This window comes from Lynx canadensis, chromosome B1, assembly GCF_007474595.2.
Source record: "Lynx canadensis isolate LIC74 chromosome B1, mLynCan4.pri.v2, whole genome shotgun sequence".
In the NCBI taxonomy this organism is placed as follows: Eukaryota; Metazoa; Chordata; class Mammalia; order Carnivora; family Felidae; genus Lynx; species Lynx canadensis.
In genome coordinates, this window is record NC_044306.2 from 117,605,319 (window position 1) to 117,628,518 (window position 23,200).

Consider the following 23,200-nt stretch of genomic DNA (forward strand, 5'->3'; position numbering starts at 1 on the left):
TAGCCATTGCTTTACATTCTCACAGGCCCGAGGAAACTCAGGACTAAAACTGAGAGAAATTAACTTAGGAGAACTGTTCTTTGACCTAATGAAGCCCTGCTGCATGAAGTGCTATGGAAACACGTCTTCCGCAGCCGCAAGTGCTAAACCATACGCATCTGGGCTCAAAAGTATAGGTAAGATTTCAACAAGTGGGAAGGAGGTCAAGAAGAAGTTTCCAGTGAAGTAGCGGCATGAACAGAAGCACGGTCAGGAAATGCCAAATGCCAAGGTGTTAAAATAATGGGCACAAGGGTGCGTGGGTGGCTCAGTTGGTTAAATGTCTGACTTCAGCTGAGGTCATGATCTCGCTGTTTGTGAGTTCGAGCCCCACGTCTGTACTGACAGCTCAGAGCCTGGAGCCTGCTTCAGATTCTGGTCTGCCTCTTTCTCTGCCCCTCCCCTACTCATGGTCTGTCTCTGTCTCTCTCAAAAATAAATAAACATTAAAAAAATTAAAAAAAAATAAAATAATAGGCCCATCTTCTTAAAACAATAACTAACGTTTGATGTAGGTGTTGCTGTTCCTTCAGCAGATTTCTGTCTTCTGATTGTCTTATCGTCAGCGATAGCATTTAGGACCCCGTGGTAGATGGCAAGTATCCTGTGTGTTATGGGTTCGTCATCAACTTTCTTGAGAAACAGAAGATCAATACTGAATTTTTATAAAATATGCATAGATTAAACGCTTGCTTCTGAAAGGGTTTATTGCAAAATAAAATAAGCATAACCAGATAATTAAAAAGTTATGGATTCATATCATAAGATAATTACCAGACTATTGTAGCAACAGTATCTGGATACTCTCTGTGGCAGGACTGCTAGCCTCTACTTCCCACACATTTTTCACTTATAAATAATCTTTAATTCCCTATATGTTTCACTAAAACCCACTGACTATTATCCTGGTGGCTTCATGGCTCTTACAGGTCATGGCATGGCCAACCCTCATGGGCCACCATCACAGGCCATGACAGACTAGGTGCTCTACCCAGGGCAGCAGGATCTGTAGAATCAGATACATCTCCCGCTACCACCAGAAAATGTTACTAGCTGCTCGTGTCCTAATGCCATCTTTTTATCAGCCAACATTGTGCATGTTGCACTTCATGAGGTTGGGAAAGGGGAGATGAGCTGTCTTTCGGAGTTTAGCATGTGTTATGGTGAGAACTATGTCAAGTGCACCTGCCTCTTATATTCTATTAGGAGAGACTGGTTAGAAATTGAAGCACAATGAGGAGGTCTTACCAACTCTCTTGTAGTGCAGCTATTAATAATGATCCTTTTTAAAAAGGAGAAAATCCAGGACAAATGCTCAGCTGGACTGGCTGCTAGAAGAGAAGGCTGAAACCAGAATGTTCTAGGTAAATCAGGATACTTCTCTTCTTAAACCTGGAATTGTCTTTGACTCCAGCACATGCAACCAACCCCTAAGTCTTGTTTCTGTTTTATCTGACATTTCTCTTGAATTTGACCCCCAGTTTTTATTCTCACTGTATCCACTTTAGCCTAGATAATTGTTACCACACAGCTGTGTTATTTATAACAACCTATTTACAGATCTACGACCCATTTTCTCCTTCTATCCATTCTCTTCAACTTACCGTAGTTTTCTTTCTCCAGAAACTTGTGTGTCTCATCACACCCTTGCTGAAAAAATCTTTTAATGGCTCCTCAGTACCTGCAGAGTAAATTCCAAATTTGATTCGAAGTATAGTCCGCCCCTATTCTACACTGACAGATTCATTTCTTACTCCTTCCTTCCATGAATCCTTCATTCCTGCTTGGCTTGATCTCTCACCATTTTCCTAAAAATGCTTGGCATTTGGCATTTGCTGTCCATGCTTTTGTTCATGCTGTTTGCTTCTACTTAGTCTTCGGGACCTGGACCTCACTTGTTGAAATCTGACCTGTAAGTCCAAGTAACATCTTCAAGAATCCTTTGTGACTCCCCATCTAGAAATACTTTTATCCCCTGAAGTTCCGCATAGTGTAGAAAATAGTCTGAGGGTGTATTATGCAAACACTTAAATTCAAAAGAGCTTTCAGTGGCAAACTCTTGAAGGACAGAGATGATCTCTTCATCTTTGATACCCAACAATGCCACACAGTACCTTTGAACATGCTGCTACTTACTACATATTCACTGAGTGAGATAGTAAATGAATGGCCAATGAGTCCACACTGAGTAATAATGAATAGAGTCCTTTCTTGAGAAAATATATTTACAACTTGATGGAAACTGTTCGTCAGTTTGGTCCTGCCATAACAAAATACCACAGACTGGGGGGAGGAAGGGCTTAAACAACAGACATTTATTTCTCACAGTTCTGGAGGCTGAGAAGTCCAAGACCAAGGTGCCAGCAGATTCAGTTCCTAGTGGAGACCTCCTTCCTGGGTTGCAGACAGCTCCCTTCTTGTGTCCTCACGTGGTGAAGAGGGAGAGAGAGACTCTGGTCTCTCTCTCTTTCCTTATAAGGATACTAATCCCACCACTGGGGGACCCATGATTCATCTAAACCTAAATTACCTCCAAAGGCCTCACCTCCAATACCGTTACATTGAGGGTTAAGGCTTCGGCATATGAATTTTGGGGAACACAAACATTCAGTACATAACAGGACATTCAGTCACAAGTAATGATTAAACATAAACCTGTCAGTAGGAGAATCTTTTGAGTGAGCTGACCTTTTGGTCTGTAAAACACTACAAATAGGTTGATTCACCTTGCATAGTCTCAGCCTCGCTTATTAACTTTGAGTCTTCCGTAAATACTAAACAAGATCAATTTCATTTTTATAACTCTGATTTCCATTAACAAAGACATTATGAATAAAGATATAAGGTGTGAGTGTGTGTTTGTGTCTCTGTATATATCTCAAAGAAAGGATCTACATCAAACTGATAACAGTGGTTACTTACAGGGAAGATAGTGGCATTGGAGGGGTGTATTATTCTTGTACTCCTGATATGTTTCAATAATTCTGTAGTGAACATACATTGGCATGTTATGTGTAAAATAGAAAAATAAAAAAAAATTTAAAGACGTCTTAGCCTCCATGGCACTATGTATATGATCTCTCAGAAGTGTGACCTGCCTTCAAAAAGTTCACAACACAGTATTCCCTTTGAAACTCCCAAGAAATGAGGGGAATAAAAATTTGGCTCAATGCTTTTTCAATGACAAATCTTACCAGAGTAAGAAAATAATCTATGACTGAAAGTAAAAATCTATTTGGCAAGTAAATAATATAGAGAAAAAAAGAGAAAAGCATGGGAAAGTAGAACTCGTGTGTTTATATATTATAAAATCCCTTTACGCAAAAAATTTTACAATCCCAAAGTCAATGGATTCATAGGCCTAAGATCTGAAAAACACTGTGACTAAAATCATTAAAGCTATTAAAGTATTTAAATATTTAATTCTTTAAGGATCAAGTAAGTGTTAGCCATAAAACAAAATGAGAGAACATCTGGAAGGAAAAGAGGTTGAAAGATTGAAAATTAAAAAGCAAATGGTGTGCTTAGTGCTACTGTGGGACCTCGGCAAATGGATATAAACCCATTTGAAGATAAATACAGAGTTTGTGTAATTACAATGAGCCTGAAGATGGGTTTAGCATTTATACATCTCCCGGGACGCTTAGTGAGTCAGAAACATAAAACCAAAGCAAAGGGAGGTTATTAAAATATTATTTCCTGTTGTATTGTAGAACTCGAGAAGAGAATAAACATACCGATTACTTGCATGGCCGGTTCCACGTCTGTTGTGGCCTCTTCCAACAATGACAGCAGCTTGGCTGATATCTGATGCACAGATTCAATGTTGCTAAACAAGCTATCCACGTCCAGCCGATCAATCTGAAGAAACACAAACACTGAGCACCAGCTGATGGAGAGAGATGCACTGTATTTAGGACATTTTCTCCTGCTAAACAGTAAGCATTTTCTGTGTCAGCCCATGCTGCTTCCATCAACCGTTGCTGTAAACATTCTTATTTGGGATTTCTAGAGTAAATGTGCAGTTTTTCATGCAAAAAAAAAAAAAAAAAAGGATGGTGCATCTGTTACCTTTTTCTTTATTTTGACCAAGTTTTAATGAGTTGGATGTACATGTGCATATTCCTATAAGAACCAGAGTATGAAGAAGACGTAAGCCACCTAATCAGTATTTTTATTAACTGCCATCTATGAGGGTATTGTACCAGTGTGTATGAATTTAGAACACTTTAATGCTTATACAGCAGAAGTCAGACCTCACTCTAGGCAAGTAACTATTTTCAAAGCTGTTCTAAAACCACAGATGTTCTAAAAGTGATGACAAGTAGATGTACTGAATTGCTTCCTGCTTTTTTTCTTAAAAGAAATGTGAATGGAAATTTCACCAAACATGTTCTACTAATTAAAGTTTCATCATATTTTGTAACTTCATGCACCCCCTCAAAAACCAGTATAATCATTCCTAGATCTTAGAGCTGGTGGTTATAATATTTTATTTATTCATTCATCTCTCCTTCATTAAGTATTTCCTGAGGGTCTTCTATGTCTCAAGAATTATAATGAAACCAAACTCTGTCAGAGGCATTGGGTGATATGACCATGACCAATCATCCTAAGCTATCTAAGTAGAATTTGGTGAGATATGTGCCCTGATATTGCTGGATCTTACTCTAAATCTTTCTCTTCAGTTTAAGTCTGATCTCCTTTCATAATCAGATAGCATCTAATTGGCTCATGAGCAGATTGATACAGGCTTCACTGGGCTACCACTGGGAATAGGAGTAGGAGTAGGAGTACATGAGGTCATAGGTAAGGAATCAAGTCATCAATCACCAAGTCATGGAAGAGCTTCAAAGGTAGAAACCAGAGCTGCTGGTTCACAACCAGGTCAGCAAATTAGGGATGAGAGACACAAGGAGTTCACCTAAGGATCAAAAAAGGAGGCCATGAAACTTAGGGAAATTGGGACAAAGGGTATAGGGTTAGAGGCCGATGTGGAGGAATTCTGTAGATGAAAAGTCAAGACTGCAGCTGTTTTCTCACGTTCTCAGCATTGGTTTCTCTAGATGTGCTAGGTCAATGGCGGAGGGAGAGGAGGGAGACAATCTGCTCATCTTTTTATCTCATCCGTTTTCGACGTTGACTCATCTGTTATTCCCCATACCAGACAGAGATTATTTTGATATAGATACTCTGTTATTAAACATGGAAGCATTGCTTCACATTCCACCTTGTTTAAAATTTGGTGACTACATCAGTTATTTCTTATGCAATATCATCTAGCTGTCCGCATTCCTCTGAACCATTATGGGAAATTCCTCACCTTCCTATCATCAGTCTTGTCTTCAAGAAAACTCCCAGCCTTATGTGTTATCAAATTCCATGTGATTCTATGTAGTGGGTTTATTTCAATATTTTAATTATTATTTGATTTGATTTTTAAAATTTTAAATTTAAGTTTTTTATGTATTTAAAAATAATCTGTATTTCCATGATTATATTGCAATCATTATTAGCTCTTAAGGTATCTAAGTATCTCACAAAATGTTCCTTTAAGTACTCTTTTTAATAAGATAGGGCACATACGGCTGTTCTGCCTGAAATCTTTGGATACTTAAGACTTTCAATTTCTATTTTACAAAGTATATTTAATATTATGCAAAATATCTAAAAGGTAGGTAGCAGTTACATGACTTTTTTTGTAAATGAGAATTTTAAATGGCTAAAAATGTCACATATTTCTGGGTACCACTGATTTAACACATTTTTATTTTAAGGAATTGCTTTATGCATTGGGTATTAATTAAATAACAATGGGGTAACTTTGCATAGTGCAAAATATGTTTTCTAAAAGTTGTGTATGAATTAAATTTTTGTAGATTGATTCACTTTATTTTTAAAAGTTTTTTTTTTTAATGTGTATTTATTTTTTGAGAGAGCGCACGCGGGAGAGAATGAGAGAGCATGAGCAGGAGAGGGGCAGAGAGAGAGAGGGACAGAGGATCCAAAGTGGGTTCTGCCCTGACAGCAGCAAGCCTCAGGAGGGCTCAAACTCACAAACTGTGAGAACATGATCTGAGCCGAAGTCAGAGGCTCAACCGACTGAGCCACCCAGGTGTCCCTAGATTGGTTCGCTTTAGATGTACCATTGAACACTTCTTAAAATCATATTTTGAAATGAATCTTTCTAACATAAAATTTCATTCCCAGTTTACTTGCTTTATATGATAAAAAATCAGATGTAATTGATAGAGTGTACTCTATTATTATTTCATTTTGTGAAATAATAAGGTGAAAAGTTTCTTCTGAAAAGTTTAAAGGTTTTGTATTTATTATTTCATAGATCATTGCAACTTTTCTGTAAGATATGAATTAGTTTGAAGATAGAAAAGCTCATGTGGAGTGAAAAGAGGTACCATGTTCAAAATTATGAAGTTCAGGGCGGATTTGGAACTGGAAATTCATCTTTTTATCCTTTTCTTTAGTCCAATACCAGCAAATGCTGACAGAATATCTTGCCATCTCTGGATTTTTTGATGTCTTCCTGAGGTTTTCACAAAGTTGTTACTTCTGCAATTTATTTCTCAAGGTCAGAATTCTGTCTATCTGTCTAATTTAGATTTCAAATTCATTTTTGTAAGGATTTAATTCTATATTCTATCTGTAATCTTAGCCCAATGTAGCAAATACTAAGTAACAAAAATATAGAATTTAATTTTATTTCTTTTTGAAGGACAGAAAGGATTAAAACATCAATTGGCCTGGTTTCAATCGTCTGTATCACCATGGGCCCATGGGGATTCTGTGAATCATAAATTAAATTCACATTCAGTCATTGCTTTGCCAAGGAACAAACAAATGTCTGATCCAAATAGGCTTTTAAAACTGGTAGATGACTTTATAATTATTGATATAAATTCAAAGAAGCATTTATATACATTTATTAATCATTTACTAGAAATGGGCAATGCTCTAAAAGCTTAAGTTATATTTTAAATGGATTAAAAATTTATTTTTGGAAAAAAAGCTTTAGTCTTAAGTATACATTATCCTAAGCAAAGTCAATACATAATAACTCAAATGTACAAAACAGAAAAATTAAAGGTTAGTGTTTCTGGTGCCAATTTAACTCTTTGCTTTACAAACATATTCATCACAGGATATACTTCATGTGGGAAGTTCTCATTACACTTAAATAACGTTAACCTTACAGTTCCATGTATGCAAAACTCCCAGGTATAAATATCTAAGTAAAGGAAAACAGACCTATAACATTTCATCAACTGGGTGACTATAATCATTGGTGTAGAGTTACTTTGGACTGCACAAGCACTTTAAATGCACTGTGTTTAAAGCATTTCTTGCATTGCCCTGCACTCATATCTTTGTCTGAGCTCTTCGTTTCGCTCACAGATGCTTTGCCCTCATATTACCTTACAACATTCTACTTGTCTGAAATGAAGATGGCAATGATAGTGTTTGTCCAGTAGTTTTGCCCATCTCTCTCTCCTTTCTGTTGCTTTCTGGGGGGGAAGCCACAGCTCCCCAACTCTGATCGGGTGGAATTGTCAGTCATGGTACCCTGACTCCCTCCCCACTCCCTACAAGGTGGACATGTGACCTAACTGGCCACAGTGATTGGCCCAGGATGTGCAGGTTCCCAAGTAGAACCAATGAGGATCCTCCCAGATTTTTAATGAATAGAAGGGCCTGGATTGTAAGCGCTAAGTATATAAGTTTCTATCTTTGGCAGTCATCTTTGTGGAGAGTTTGATTGCCATAAATTTGATACAGAGAGGGTAGCTAAGCCTGGATCTACCTTGCCTAAGGCAAGATATCCTTATTACAGAAGCTAATAAATTGTCTTTTTATTTAAGCTAGTTTGAATTTTATTTGTTACTTATAACTAAATGGGGACTAATACACTTTATTTCTAACCAAAAATCTCACTTCCTTTTAAGAAACTTTCCTGTTCCCTTGATTAGAATTAACCTCTCCCTCTCCTTGCCTCCATGACTCTGGCTTTGTATTACTCATGCTTCTGCTGAAACCCACTATATAGTGAATATCAGGGGTATTTATTAATTTATCTGTCTCTATGTCAAAACTGTGAGCTCCTTCAGGACATTGGTCTTTGTGAGTTGTTTGAATACCCCACTGGATCTAGTATACTACTGGGCCCATACCTAGTTACTCAATAAAAGTTTGATAATTTAAATTGAATTTAATCCCTACAATTGAAATGATCTATTTACTCTGTGGGAGCCATCAATAAATGTTCCTTGCAACCACTCTACTGGGCTCTGAATAACAAGTACAGTAGATAAAGATCCAAAATGGCTTGAAAAAGCAAAGCAAAATTACCTAATTTGGTTGTTAAAAATATCACCTTAACTGGATATTTTATAAGTTTCTACTTAACTTTAGCTACAAAGACAAACCGTTGTGCTCAGTTTGTCTATTAGTAACCCGACAATTTGCTGACAGAGGCCAAGTTTCCTTAGTTTACACTTGGGAAACGCCTGTTTATTTAGTTTTCTGTTTAATGAGCCCTGGGACACTCAGCCTTAACCCACGGGGAAGAAGAACTAACCATGCTTAGATATCACACAGACCTCAATCACAGACACCTTTAAAAATGAACATTGAAAAGAAGGCTAGGAACAAACTCTTAAAAAAAAAAAAAAAACTATTATCGTAAAAGTAGTTCGTGTTCATTGTAGAAAATTAAAGATGGGCAGAAAAGTGAAGAAAGGAAATACAGTCACCTGTGCTTCTACCACACAGCAATAACCACTGATATTCTGAGGTCTATCCTGCCAAATTTTTTTTCTCTCTCTCTGAGTGTATGCAACTGTACAAAAGATTTATGTATTTCAAATAATGTTTTAAAATGGAACATTTTTTCGTATCATTAATTTTCCTGAGTTGCACCATTTTTAATGTCAACATTATGTAGAAATACTTTAGTTTACATAACCAGTCACTAAATCTCTGAAATCTAAATAGAATGTCATTTTCACTCTTACAACCAGCTCTCCTGGCGAAAACCTGGTTTACATGCATGATTATTTCCATGTGATAAATTTCATAACTACTGAACTAAGGTTGTTGGTATTTTTTTCTTTTCTTTTCTTTTTCCTTTTTTCTTTTTTTTAGAGAAAGAGAGAGAGACTGTGTGAGCAGGGGGTGGAGGCAGAGGGAGAGGAGGGAGAGAGAATCGTAAGCAGGACTCCACACTTAGTGCAGAACCCAACATGGAGCTCAATCCCACGACCCCTGGGGCCATGACCTAAGCCAAAATAGTCAGGTGCTCAACCAACTGAGCCAATCAGGAGACCTATGAAGTTATTAATATTTCTTAAGGCTTTTAACAAGTTCTGGCAAATTAGCAATTACAAACATTGGTTTTTCTTCTAATAACCAATGGATTAAAGCCCCCAATTGGATATTATTGTCCTGACCTCAATTTAAAAATATATGTTCATAGCAGCACTCTCAACAATAGCCAAATTATGGAAAGAGCCTAAATGTCCATCAACTGATGAATGGATAAAGAAATTGTGGTATATATACACAATGGAATACTACGTGGCAATGAGAAAAAATGAAATATGGCCTTTTGTAGCAACGTGGATGGAACTGGAGAGTGTAATGCTAAGTGAAATAAGCCATACAGAGAAAGACAGATACCATATGGTTTCACTCTTATGTGGATCCTGAGAAACTTAACAGGAACCCATGGGGGAGGGGAAGGAAAAAAAAAAAAGAGGTTAGAGTGGGAGAGAGCCAAAGCATAAGAGACTGTTAAAAAACTGAGAACAAACTGAGGGTTGATGGGGGGTGGAGGGAGGGGAGGGTGGGTGATGGGTATTGAGGAGGGCACCTTTTGGGATGAGCACTGGTGTTGTATGGAAACCAATTTGTCAATAAATTTCATATATATATAAAAAAATATATATATATGTTTTAGGCTTCTAATTTGAGATCAAATCACACAACTTTAAAGTTACACACACACACACACACACACACACACACACACACACCAATTATAGAAGAAGGAAGACAATAAATAGCATTGACTTTGAGGGTTGCAGTGATTGTCATCAATCAATATGCTTCTCTGGAAATGGTTTCTGGAAAAGACTTCAGTTTTCTATTTAGTGTGGCGTGGCAGCAAATCTATGCTCAACACAGGGCCCCAAAGTGGGCCCTTAATTAGAATTCATACTGGTGAAATCTACCTTGAACATCATCTGGCTCAGTCTAACAGGACCTTGGTCCCATCTACGCCTTCTGCAAGGCATTTCCATGTACACATTATGGGGGGTCTAGGTGTGTTCCCTAAATTAGTTTGCCCCATTATTAATCTTTGCTCCTTTAAGTGCAATAATACTAAGACTAATTGTAAAAGTAAGAGGAGCGTGGAGGGAAGCTGGAAATGTATAAAAAACTAGAATAAGTGGAAATGCAGTAGGGACATTCTGAGAGGAAAGAACCAGGTCTTGTTTTATTTTTAGTGAGGCAATTGAGAAGGAAAGGTTTGTGAGACAGAAATTGCAGCAAGTGGAAAAGAGGATGTTGGCAGAAGGCCCTGGCAACCACAGGGTTAGGATATTATCTAATTACTAGGGCATTTACTCAGACAGTTGGCTTCTAGATTACAAAGCTTTTCAGGGTAAGCTAGCCATTATTTCATCAGGTTTCTCAAAACTACTGATTTGTATGTGTGAAATTTCCTGCTGTGAAACTGGATTCTAAACGGCTAATTGAGTTGAACTACAAATGAATCAATATCATGGCTAGACAGCAAGTCTTAACTAATCTTGCAGCTAAATGCCCAACTTACCCGATAGCTGCCAGGAAACATCCCAGGCCAGAAGACATAAGGTGGACAGACCTGTATCAGTGCAGAGATGTCAGTCCCTTTGCTGAAAGTCAGGTTGGGATTCTGGGACAGATATCTCACTCAGCTTGTGCACCGAGGCAAAGCAGAGCCACCGAGGTGAGTGAAGGCCAGACCAGAGACTGTGGTCAAATTTAAGAAATTCCCGAGTCCTCTGAGAAAAGAAGAGGATTGAGAAGTCCATTCCAAGCTTTGTTTTGGCTACTAATAGAAAAGTAAATTGCTGATATTGATATCCTTGGATAAAAGTGGATAGTTGACCAAGGGTCCCTGGCTTTGTTTCTCTTATCTGCCTTGACACAGGGACAGGCAGAAAAGAAGTCATCTGGGGTTGGAGGTAGTCTTCAGGTTTGCTCTTCTTTCCTACTTAAAATTTTATATGAATGCTTGAGGACAAATAGTGCTGCTAGGAATAGCCCTTCTAAGCTGAAGATCCAGTAAATTTTGTGACTCTTTGGAAATTCTTTAAGAAAGTATAGAATAAACATGTGAGTTATATTGTCAAAATACAAGGGCAGATGTTTGGGCACTGCATGTAGTAACTGCACCACCAAGTTCCAGACTCCAAACCCCAGGGTCATGACAAGTTCGCTCCTGTGTCACCTGGACCTTAGATATCAGTAGTTTAACCACACAATCTCCAGCATCCCTGAGCCTTTTATGTGACTCCATAAAACTCTATTGGGTCCCCTTTTGTGTCTCTGAAAGGCTTCTAAACTCTTCTTTGTTCCTGGTTCCCCAAATCAGCTTGCCTAGTACTTTCAGTCTTTTTATAAACATAAGTTTAATGGGGTTCACAACACAATGATGACTCCCCTCCTTTAAAACATTCAGTTCTCCCCCAGTTGCCTATAGAGAAGGCCCCAAATTCCCCAGACTGACAGTTTTTTTCTGGCCAAGACCTACCTTGTCTTACTCCAATTATTTTTATTTTATAAGAACTGTCTGCTCCAATCAAAGGGATGGCTTATCCTCACACTTGTCACATGCTAGCTCACTTACAACTTCTGTGCCTGCAGCTCTCCACTCATGGTCTCTTGTACTACTCTCCTGACCATTGCCTTTGCCTAACCAGTGTTTATTTGACAAAGATTCTATCCCTTCTCCAGGACCTTCCTAGACCATTCACCCAGTCTGAAGTCATTCATTAACAATCAATAAGCGATTATTTCTGTTCATGTCCCAGTCACTGTATTAGGTGTTGGGGAATATGGCAATGAGCAAATGAGACAAAAACTCATGCCTCATAAAGGGAGACAGGTAAATGATGTAAATAAGTAAAATATCTACATGTAAATAGAGTTAAATGTTATAGTCATAAAGTAGAGCAGAGAAAAGGAAATGGAGAAGTTGGGGGAAGCTATAGCCCTGGTAATGCCTCACCCAATCCCCTTTGTCCTAGTGTTCCTTTACACATTGAAGGGCTTCCTACTGCTAGTGTCTTTGATTCTGTATCTGAAGGCTTTCTCCTACCAGAGATTCCTGCCCTGTCCTACACACAAGGAAGTCCAGAGTGTCCTGGAATGAACTCTCTCAGGAGCATCCCTCAAACATTGTTTAACGGGAATTGGTGGATCAATACCCTTCACATGGCACAACTCTGAGGTGTGTTGTGTATAGTGCCCTGGAGTCCCCAGCGGGATATGAGCCTCAGTGGGTTGCAGAGATAATCTGCTCTTGAATGTACCCTAGATTGTCTTCTTTTCCTTCTCTGTCTCATTTCCCTATTCCTTGACTGTTGTTCCAGGGGATCATCTCTCAAATAAATGACTTGCTCTAAAATGCTTTTATATCTGGACCTGCTTCTAAGGGAACCCAGTGTAAGACAGAGTGAGGTGGAGGTCAAGGAGTGAGTTGCTGAGTGAAGACTTGATGACAGTAAAAGAGCAAGCCATCGAGTTTTCTAGGGGAAGGACATTTGAGGCAAAGAAAACAACAAGAGCTTGAAACAGTAGTGTTCCTGGCTTGTTCACTGAACACAGAGAAGGCCAGAATGTAGAAATAGGTGAGGTCAGAGAGAATGAGGAATCATGTACGACATCAGAGGTCATCATAAGAATGTGAGGTTTAATAAGAATGAGATGAGAAGCCATTGAAAGGTTTTGAGAGGAAAAGGGACATGATCTGACTGATATTTTTAGAAGAATCACACTGACTGCTTGGTTGAGACAAGGATGGAAAAAGAGAGATGGGTCATGAGGCAGGTGTAATAATCTAGGTGGCTATTGAAGCGTTCTTGAATCAGAGTGAAAGTAATGGAGGAGGTGAGAAGTGGTCTAATTCTGGGTAAATTTTGAAGGTAGAGCTAATAGAATTTGCTGGTAGATCCAATATGGGTTTTAAGAGAAAGAAAAGTCCAGGATGACACTAGGGTTTTTTGCCCAAGCGTCTAGAAAAACAGAGCTGCCATTTTTTAAGGTGAGAAAGACTGTAAGGGAGTAAATCCTAAAGGGAAAATTAGGAGCTCAGATTTGGACTAATGTTAATTGGAGATGCCTCATAGACGACCACATAGAGATTTGACTGGGGAGTTGTATATAAGCAAAGCAAGCTTTCAGGGATGATGTCTAGGGTAGAGATAAACATTTGTCAATCATTAGCATGTAGATAGGATTTAAAGGCATGAAACCAGATCAGATACTCAACAGAGTGAATGTAGACAAAGAGAGAAAAAACCCACAGCCTGAGCCTTGATCTACTTTGGTGTTTAGAGAAGTTAGAGTAGTAGGGGGAAACCAGGTGCATGTGGAGTCGTAGTTGACAGAAAAAGGAAATTATTCTGTCAAATGCTATTAAGAGGTCAGGAAAGTGAGTGTCTTCTGCTAATGTCTAAAGTAATTGTTTGCTGCATAACTAATTAGCATAACTAATCACGAACTGCCTTCTGTCGTGATCACTTCCAGCATTGCCTTGAAATATATCTTTGATTGTTATTTGGCTTTTATGTGTTTATAAGTCATTTTCTTGACCAGGTTATAAACTCTTCTAGGGCTGGACTATGATATAAATTTCCATTATTCCTATGCAGAATTCAGCAGAGGGCATTGTACGCAATAGACACTTGACAAACATTTAATCTTTTAATTTGCATATTCCACTAAAATATCACATTCTCCATGAAATATTGCCTAGTTAATCTGTCTGGAAGTGATCTGTCCCTTCTGTGAACTCCAATAGCACTTATTGTCTACACTTAGCAATTATTGTTTTGCATTATGCATTATCTTTTCATAGCTATGAGTCTTGTCACCTCTAACTAGGGATCCTTAGTCTTTGAGAGCAAGTATGAGTTTCACATGTCTTTAAATATTCCAAATGGCCTAAAATTAATTAATTAACTCATGTAATCACTAACCTTGTCCTGTATTCAAAGTGCTTTAAATAAGTGTTTCTTAATAAATATGTATTTCCCCAATATGTGTTTTCTTTCTGACCCGGCACTATTTGTCTTTGGAGTCCAAGATTTATGGTCCTGCACTTATTTACACAGCTATATTGATCTCTGCCTGAGCAAAGCTGCCCCAACATCTCTGGCTTGTCATTTGAGAGGGTTCATAGCAACATTATAATAATTACAGCCACTGAAATTTTGTCGCCGATTCTCACAAATAAAATGGCAAATAAAAGAAAATGAAAATAGTAGTTTATGCAGCTCAGTTCTGAGAAGTGAGATGATGAGCACAAGATCATGTTACCCAGGCTGAAGAGATGACTTTCCTAGATACTGAAACAGATCTATGCATCACATCTCTCTCTCTCTGTCTCTCTCTTCTGTCTCTCTTTTCAATTCTGGGCATTCCAAGCCCTGCTCTGAACTGGCAAATGCATTCATTTATCCCTTCACTGGTCCCAGCAGGTTCTGGTCTGGAATATAGATAATAAAAATTAGAGAAAACCGATGTTTCCCTAAAATTGAGCTTATGAGGTGCTTATAAATGTAACAACACTGTGGAGAGCTTCCATCATAAAGCTGTAATACAAGGATTAAAAAAAAAAATCCCTCATTTTTTGAGATGAGGCTTTTTTTGAAAAAGCAAAGATAAGAGATTTCCTACCCGTACAAAGAATTTTCACATTCTAGCCTATTGATATATCAGTTCCATACCCAACTAAATCTGAAGCCAATCTGATGGCAAACTATGTGCCTTCTAAGATGACAAAACAGAAAGTCCCTCCTGGGGAAATGGGAAAGTGAACAGCAATGACTCTGTCAGTACTTGAAAAAGAGGCCGGTAACATATTCTATAGTAATGCAGTCACTTTGTGGTTGGCAGCACCATTTACTTGTGTGATTTTTATTTTTAAATGTAACATTACATAACTATAGTCTCTAGCACATAAGAACCGCCCTTATTTTTAAACTATTTCTTAATGTTTATTTACTTATTGAGAGAGAGAGGGCACAAGTGAGGGAGGGGCAGAAAAGGATAGAGAGAGAGAGAGAGGAGAGAGAGAGAGAGAGAGAGAGAGAATCCTAATCCAAGCAGGCTTCACGCTGTCAGCACAGAACCCACCAAGGGCCCGATCCCACGAACTGTGAGATCACGACCTGAGTCAAAATCAAGAGTTGGACACTTAACCGACTGAACCACCCAGGTTCCCCTAAAACTATTTTTTTAAGTAAACATTAACATGGAGCTTAAACTCACCAACGCAACATTTAGAGTTGCATGCTCTACTGACTAAGCCAGCCCCATGCCTCAAGAACAGCCCTTATTAATGTTCTAAAAAGTGGGGGGGGGGGGGGGTCATTATATTTTTTTCTGACTTTTCTAATATGACTTCAAGTATCTGACCTTATAATGGAGGACCAATGGCCCAGATTTGTAATAAATGTTGGAATTTTGCAAAGGGGGTGAAAATGAAGTTAAAAAATAAAGGTGTGGCCGTGTAGACCATGGAATTCTTCATTGTGATGTGATCTTAGTAACCATGAAAATCAGTACTTTTAATTGATTGAAGAATATATGCATTGATATTTAAATCAGTCCTCCAGGAAGAATATTAAAGTAAGCACACTAGCTCAGAAAGCCAGTAAGAAGAAGAATCAGGAATTCAAAAAGTATTTCTTTGAGTAATTGGTTCCAGCATTTTAAGTACAGTTAGCATGAATTGCCTTGATTTTCTTAGATTTTTATTCAATATAATGACCAGAATTCCTGTTTGTGCTCAGCTTTCTATATGAGCAGGTTTTGTTTTCATGCTATCAGCCTAGCTTTGATCTTTGCACTCTGAAGTCTGTGAAGTCCTGTGACTGAGGAGGTTGACCTCAGGAACTGCTAAACTCTATGGGAGAAGGGACTAGATTGGGTAGGATGTGGAAGTGAGAGAGGCCTTTAGTTGGCTTTTCCCCATGTTTGTTTTGTAATCTAGAAGGACTTCTAGTGTTCCAAAAATAGCATGGGAAAGAGCCAAGATACACAGGAATTTATTATATGCTATACAGTTTCCTTTAAACAACCTAATGTGTGTCCTTACCCTAAAAATGTAGTCTCTATCTTTCTGAAACAACAAGAAAAAGAGAACTAATTGAAAGGTTTGGCAGAGAAATCTAGGTAAAGAGTCAGAGGAAAAGATTTTGTTTTGATATATATAGTTTTACATGTTTATTTAAAAGGGTAATGTAGGGGTGCCTGGGTGTCTCGGTTAAGCATTCAACTCTTGATCTCACATTTCACGGGAATGAGCCCAACGTTGGGCTCTGCACTGTCAGTGCAGACCCTGCTTGGAATTTTCTGTCTCCCTCTCTCTTTGCCCCTCCCCTGCTTGCTCTCTCTCAAAATAAATGTATAAACATTTAAAAAAATAAACAAAAGGATAATGCAGTTAAAGAGATAAAGGAAGAGAGAAAGAAAATAAGGGAATTATATTTTTAATTAAACATTTAATTTTTAAATATAATTGTTGATTCATATGCATTTAAAAAATAATATGGAGGGACGCTGTATACCCCTTACCCAGTTTCCCCTATTAATAATATCTTACAAAAGTACATATGCATTGGATTTTGATGTGCTATGGTAAATACACCTTGAATGGAAGTAGGGTGACTATTTGTACAAATAAGACATGTCTATAAGAAATTAACATCTTGATTCCACTTAGTTCAGGGTAATTTTATGGAGAAGACAGGGTTTTAGAAAGTAGTTGGCTTTAAGAAATTTATGGTCAGTGTGCCCAAGATGAAATAGTTTTGAGGCCCACAATACAATCTGAAAACTTTGAAAGTTAATAGAGATATGAAAAGTGGCTGGGTGATTATATGAGGCCAGAATTAACCTCATACCAAAATGAGACAATTACATCATAGGAAAATGGACCTGTAATTACGGACTAATATCTCTCATGAACACAGATGCAAAATGCTCCACAAAATATTAACAAATCAAATCCAACAATGTATATGAAGAATTATACAGAATAACTGAGTGGGATTTATTCCAGGTATGCAAGGCTGGTTCAACATTCAAACATCAATTAATGTAATCAATCACATCAAAAAATTAAAAAAGAAGACTGACATGATTATATCAGCAGATACAGAAAAAGCATTTGACAAAATCCAATACCCATTTATGATAATAACTCCGAATAAACTAGGAATAGAAAATTTCCTCAACTTGACAAAGAATATCTACAAAAACCCAGCAGCTAATATGATAATGGTGAGAAACTTTGGACTTTCTTAGGAATGTCAGGTACAAGGCAAGGATGTGTCCTCTTACCACAACTTTTCAACATTGTACTGGAAGTTCTAGCTAATGCAATAAGACAAGAAAGAAAATAAAAGTTCTACAGTTTGAGCAGGAAGATATAAAACTGTCCTTGCACACAGGTGACATGATGTCTATGTAGAAAAATCCAAAAGATCCAGGAAAACCCTCCTGGAACTAATAAATGATTATAAAAAGTTTGCAAAATGTAGGGTTAATATACAAAAGTCAATTGCTTTTCTGTATACTAGCATGAACAAGTGGAATTTGAAATTGAAGACACAATACCCTTTGCATTACCACTCCAAAATTGGCATACTTAGATATAAATCTATCAAAATATGTACAGGACTTAGAGGAGGGAACTATACAATTCTGATGAACAAAATTAAAGAACTTAATAAATGGAGAGATTTTTCAACTTTATGGATAGGAAGACTCAACATTGTCAAGATGTCACTTCTTACCAACTTGATCTATAGATTCAATGCAATCCTAATCAAAGTCCCAGCAAGTTATTTTGTCGATATTGACAAACTGATTCTAAGTTTATATGGAGAGGCAAAAAGACCCAGAATAGCCAACTCAGTTTGAAAGAGAAGAACAAAGTTGGAAGACTGACACTACCTGACTTGAAGTAAGTCTTGAAGACTTACTATTAAGCTGCAGTAATTAAGACAGTGTCATATTGGCAAAATAATAGGCAAATAGTTCAATGGAACAGAATAGAGAGCTCAGAAAATAGACCGATAGTCAACTGATTCTTGACAAAGGAGCAAAGCAATACAACAGAGCAAAGGTAGTGTTCTCAAAAAATGATGGTGGAAAACCTGGACATCTACATGTAAAAAAGTGAATCTACCCACAGACCTTATATCCTTCACAAAATTTCAAAACAGATCACAGACCTAAATGTAAAATGCAAAATTAAAAATGCCTAGAGGATAAAATAGGAGAAAACCTAGATGACTTTGGGTACAGTGATGACTTTTAAGTACAACACCAAAGGCATGATCCATGAAAGAAATAATTGATAAGTTGGACTTTATTAAGATTAAAAACTTCTCTGTGAAAGACAGGATCAAGAGAATGAGAAGACAAAGAACAGAGTGAGGGAAATTATTTGCAAAAGACATATCTGATAAAGGACTATTATTCAAAATATGCAAAGAACTCTCAAAATTCGACAATAAGAAAACAAACAACACGATTTAAAAATAAGCCAAAGACCTTAATGGACATCTCAACAAAGAAGATATACACATGGCAAATAAGTATATGAAAAGATTCCACATCATAAGTCATGAGAAAAATGCAAACCAAAACAACCATGAGATACCACTACACATCTATTTGAATGGCCAATATCTGAACACTCACAACACCAAAGGCTGCAGAGGATGTGAAGCAACAGGAACTCTTACTGCTGGGGGAATGCAAAATAATACAGCCATTTCAGAAGACAGCTTGATAGCTTTTTATGAAACTAAATATATTCTTACCGTACAATCCAACAGTTGTACCCTTTCGCTTTTGCCCAAATGAACTTATGTCCACACAAAATTCAGTACATGGATGTTTATAGAAGCTTTAGTCATAATTGCCTAAGCTTGGAAGCAACCAAGATGTCCTTCAGTAGGTGAATGCATACATCCAGGCAACGGAATAATATTCAGCCTTGAAAAGAGATGAGCTATTAAGCCATGAAAAGATGTGAAGGAAACTAAAATGAATATTACTAAGTGTAAGTAAACTGTGGTACATCCAGACAATGGAATAATATTCATCCCTAAAACAAAATGAGCTATTAAGCCATGAAAAGACATGAAGCTAACTAAAATGAATGTTACTAAGTGAAAGAAACCTGAAAAGTATACAAGAATATCTCAGAGATGTTGCAGGTTTGGTTCTTTCCAGACTACCACAACAAAGTGAATATCACAATAAAATGAGTCAAATGGATTTTCTGATTCCCCCGTGCATATAAAGTTGTGGTTACACTATACTACAGTGTATTAAGTATGCAATACAATTATGTCTACAAAACAATGAACATACCTTAGCTTAAAAATACCTTATTGCTAATAGAATGCTAAACATAATCTGAGCTTGCAGAGTCATAATCACTGATCACAGATAACCATAACAAAAACAATAATAATGAAAAAATTTGAAATATTTCAAGAATTACCAAAATGTGATATAGAGACATGAAGTGAGCAAATGCTGATAGAAAAATAACATCCATAGACTTGCCTGACCCAGGGTTGCCACAAACCTTCAACTTATAAAAAAAAAACAACAACATGATCTGTAAAGTACAATAAAGGAAAGCATAATAAAATGAGGTATACCTGGACATACTGTATGATTTCAACTTTATGACATTCTGGAAAAGGCAAAACCATGGAGATAGTAAAAAGATCAGTGACTGCCATTGACTGGGACTGAGGATGGATGAACAGGTAAAGTACAGAGGATTTTTAGAGCAGTAAAAAATACTCTTCATGATACCATAATGATGGATATATGTCATCATATATCTGTCAAAACCCATAGACAATACCAACAATGAACCATAAACTATGGACTGTGGGTGATAATGATGTATCAGTGTAGGTTCATCAGCTGTAACAAATGGGACACTCTCATGGGGGATGTTGATAATGGGGGAAGTTATGCATATGTAGGGCTAGAAATTATATGGGAAATCTCTGTACCTTCTCTCTCAACTCTGCTATGAACCTAAAATTGCTCTAAAAAGTTAGGTAAAAAAAAAAAGTAGCTGGGTAATAGAGAAAAAGTAAGAGGGAAAAAGATTGCATGGTTGCCTATTAAGCAACAATGAATGACCATGACTTCTGGCAACAGTACAAGTCATTTAGTGAAGGCGACAGCTAGAGAAGACGATTTGGCAAGAGTCCTTCTAGAACACTTAAAAATTCATGACAAAATAGATTTGCTCACCTATGGTTTCCTCTATTTGTTATGCAGCCAAAGTTTTAGGAAATAGCTTTAAGAAGCTCTAATTAACTATCATCTCTATCATCTCTCTGTTTATGGAAAGCTGAGTATATTTTAATAGTTACTAGATAAAATATTTCTGTCTTGGTTCTTTTATCTCGTGCTCCAGTGAACTAACTGTAGTTCACCACTGTAATTCTGTCCTTTGTGCAGGGAGAGTAGCAAAATTTCATTACATTGCTTGAATTCTTCTCTTGGGGAAGTGGGAAGTTTGGTTTTCTCTGTTTGGAGCTGGGTTGGGGTGGGGAGGATGTGGAGGGGATTCAGACAGAATTGAGTATAATCTCCGAGAGTGAATCCGGGGAGCAAAACTACAACTGAGAGCCAAGCAGGCAGTCCTCCGGAACTGCTGCACAGCATCTGGGTGCTTTGTAACTCAACAGGAGCACTGTTCACATAGCGAGGCAGCCAGAGGCTAGAAACTGCTGGGGTAGAAGCCAGCTTTGAGCTGTCAAGACAGACACCAGGAATGTCCAACTAGAAACCTCAAAGAAGAGAGAGCAGGAAATGGAAGGAAGCCTGAATGATTTCCAGAACATGTGCTGAAGCTACAATCCCCTTTATATAGAACAGCAATATATGGGCTCACTCTGGTGAGGTGGGGGTCATTAAAAACACAGCAAACGCCAAAGGGATATAAAAATCATTTACCAAACTAAAATGTAGTGACTATAGCTTAAATTCATACAACACAAATTGGGCCATGGCCATCTTTTTGTTGTATATAGGTTTTTATGATAACACAATATTTGAACAGTATTTCATGATTATAATGCATTTATGCCCCCTCCTCCAGTCTCCTTTCTGAGATGCTTTGATCTACATTGGGCTCTGGGAACTTGGCAAGCCCCCTTCCTGCATAAGTTTCTGAATCAGGGCTGACATCATAGTTTAAACTACAGCAACCTCACTGGGGTGGGAAGCAGAGCAGGAAGCTGAATGCCATGGGCCTTGGGACCCTTTCCTTTCCCTGCCCCTTTGGGGAAAAAAAAAGGCAAGTTGGGGATTTGTCCTTTCTAATTCCCTGTCTTTTATGTTTCCCTATTTTAAGACCTGCCTTATCCTCTTCAGACCCTGAGAGAGAGGTATGATAGTATGTCAAAACAGTGTGCTAAATGTCACATATGTCATACAAGACAATTGCTAGATGTAAGATAGTCCCTGCCATCATGACACTGAACACCCCATTGCTCACCTAGACCTGCAGGATAATACTGGTGGGCACCATTTTCCAAGTGGGGGCTCTGCATCCAGAGAGAGCATTGACATTGTTCTCCTCAAATTTATGGTCCCCCAATAAATAAGAGAATAATGTTGTCCATTTAAATTAATATTTGTTATCTGTGGTTAAAAATATAACATGTAAATATATTTTCCAGGGAGAAGGGATTCCATAATGGTATATGTGGTATGATTCCAATTTCACAAACTATTTGGGTATGTCTGTATATGCCTAGTCAATAAACAAAAATATTGTATTTATAGTACTTATTTCTAAGTGGTAGAGCTATAGGTGATTATTTTCACCTATATATTCTGCCTAATAAAAATTATGTACAGGGCACATCAGTGGCTCATTTGCTTAAGCATCCAACTCTTGATTTTGGCTCACCATTTCAGGTCACGATTTCATGGTTTTGTGAGTTTGAGTCCTGCATCAGACTCTGCGCTGGTAGCTCAGAGCCTGCTTGGGATTCTCTTTCTTTCTCTGTCCCTCCCCCACTCGCACTCTCTCTGTCTCTCTCAAAATAAATAAATAAACTTTAATGGGGCACCTGGGTGGCGCAGTTGATTAAGCGTCCGACTCTCAATTTCGACTCAGGTTACTGAGATACTCAGGTATCTCACGGTTCATGAGATACAGCCCTGCGTCCAGCTCGATGCTCTGAGCATGGACCCTGCTTGGGATTCTCTTCCTTTCTCTGCCCCTCCCCTGCTCATGCTCACACACTCTCTCTTTCTTTCAAAATAAAAACAGTTAAAAAAATTATTTACAAACTTACTGCTATGTGGGGTATCCAAATTTTAACAGAAAATTCCAATTGAACCCTTGTCAACACAAAATTATAGATTATTTTTGTCCTTTCTGAGAACACAAAATTTCATAATTCAAAGGTTAGGTGATATGAGCAAATCCAAAATAAATAAATATAAGACTACATATATAAAAACCTACTAAACGTGCATCCAAATATATGTTTATACCCTTGGAAGGGTAAAAAGAAGCTAGTAATGGTGTTTGCCTCTAGAGAAGGAAATTGAGTACTATAAGATACTAATGTGTCTTTGAGATCTTTGGAATTTTTTTATTATGTAAATTTTTTAAATTAAAGAAATAATTGAAAACGAATAAAAATTAAAACATGTGTTTAGATTCTTCCAACTACTCTGTCCAATCACTTTTTGGTCCTTTCCTTACACACAGAACTCTTTTCCATTGTTATATTAGTTTGCCCAGATTTTGATTTATTTTGACTTACTGCCAAAAATGTACAGTCTCGCCTCTTGCCCTGTT

General features: G+C 37.6%; 1 protein-coding gene across 1 annotated transcript in view; it reads right to left on the reverse strand.

Moving 5' to 3' along the window:
• Positions 1 to 23,200, reverse strand: part of ARHGEF38 (Rho guanine nucleotide exchange factor 38) — a 133,047-nt gene that overhangs the window by 65,829 nt on the left and 44,018 nt on the right. Inside the window, exon 3 of the mRNA XM_032592926.1 lies at positions 3,777 to 3,900. Within this exon, the coding sequence (XP_032448817.1) occupies positions 3,777 to 3,900 (124 nt within the window). The remainder of the gene's footprint in view (positions 1 to 3,776; positions 3,901 to 23,200) is intronic.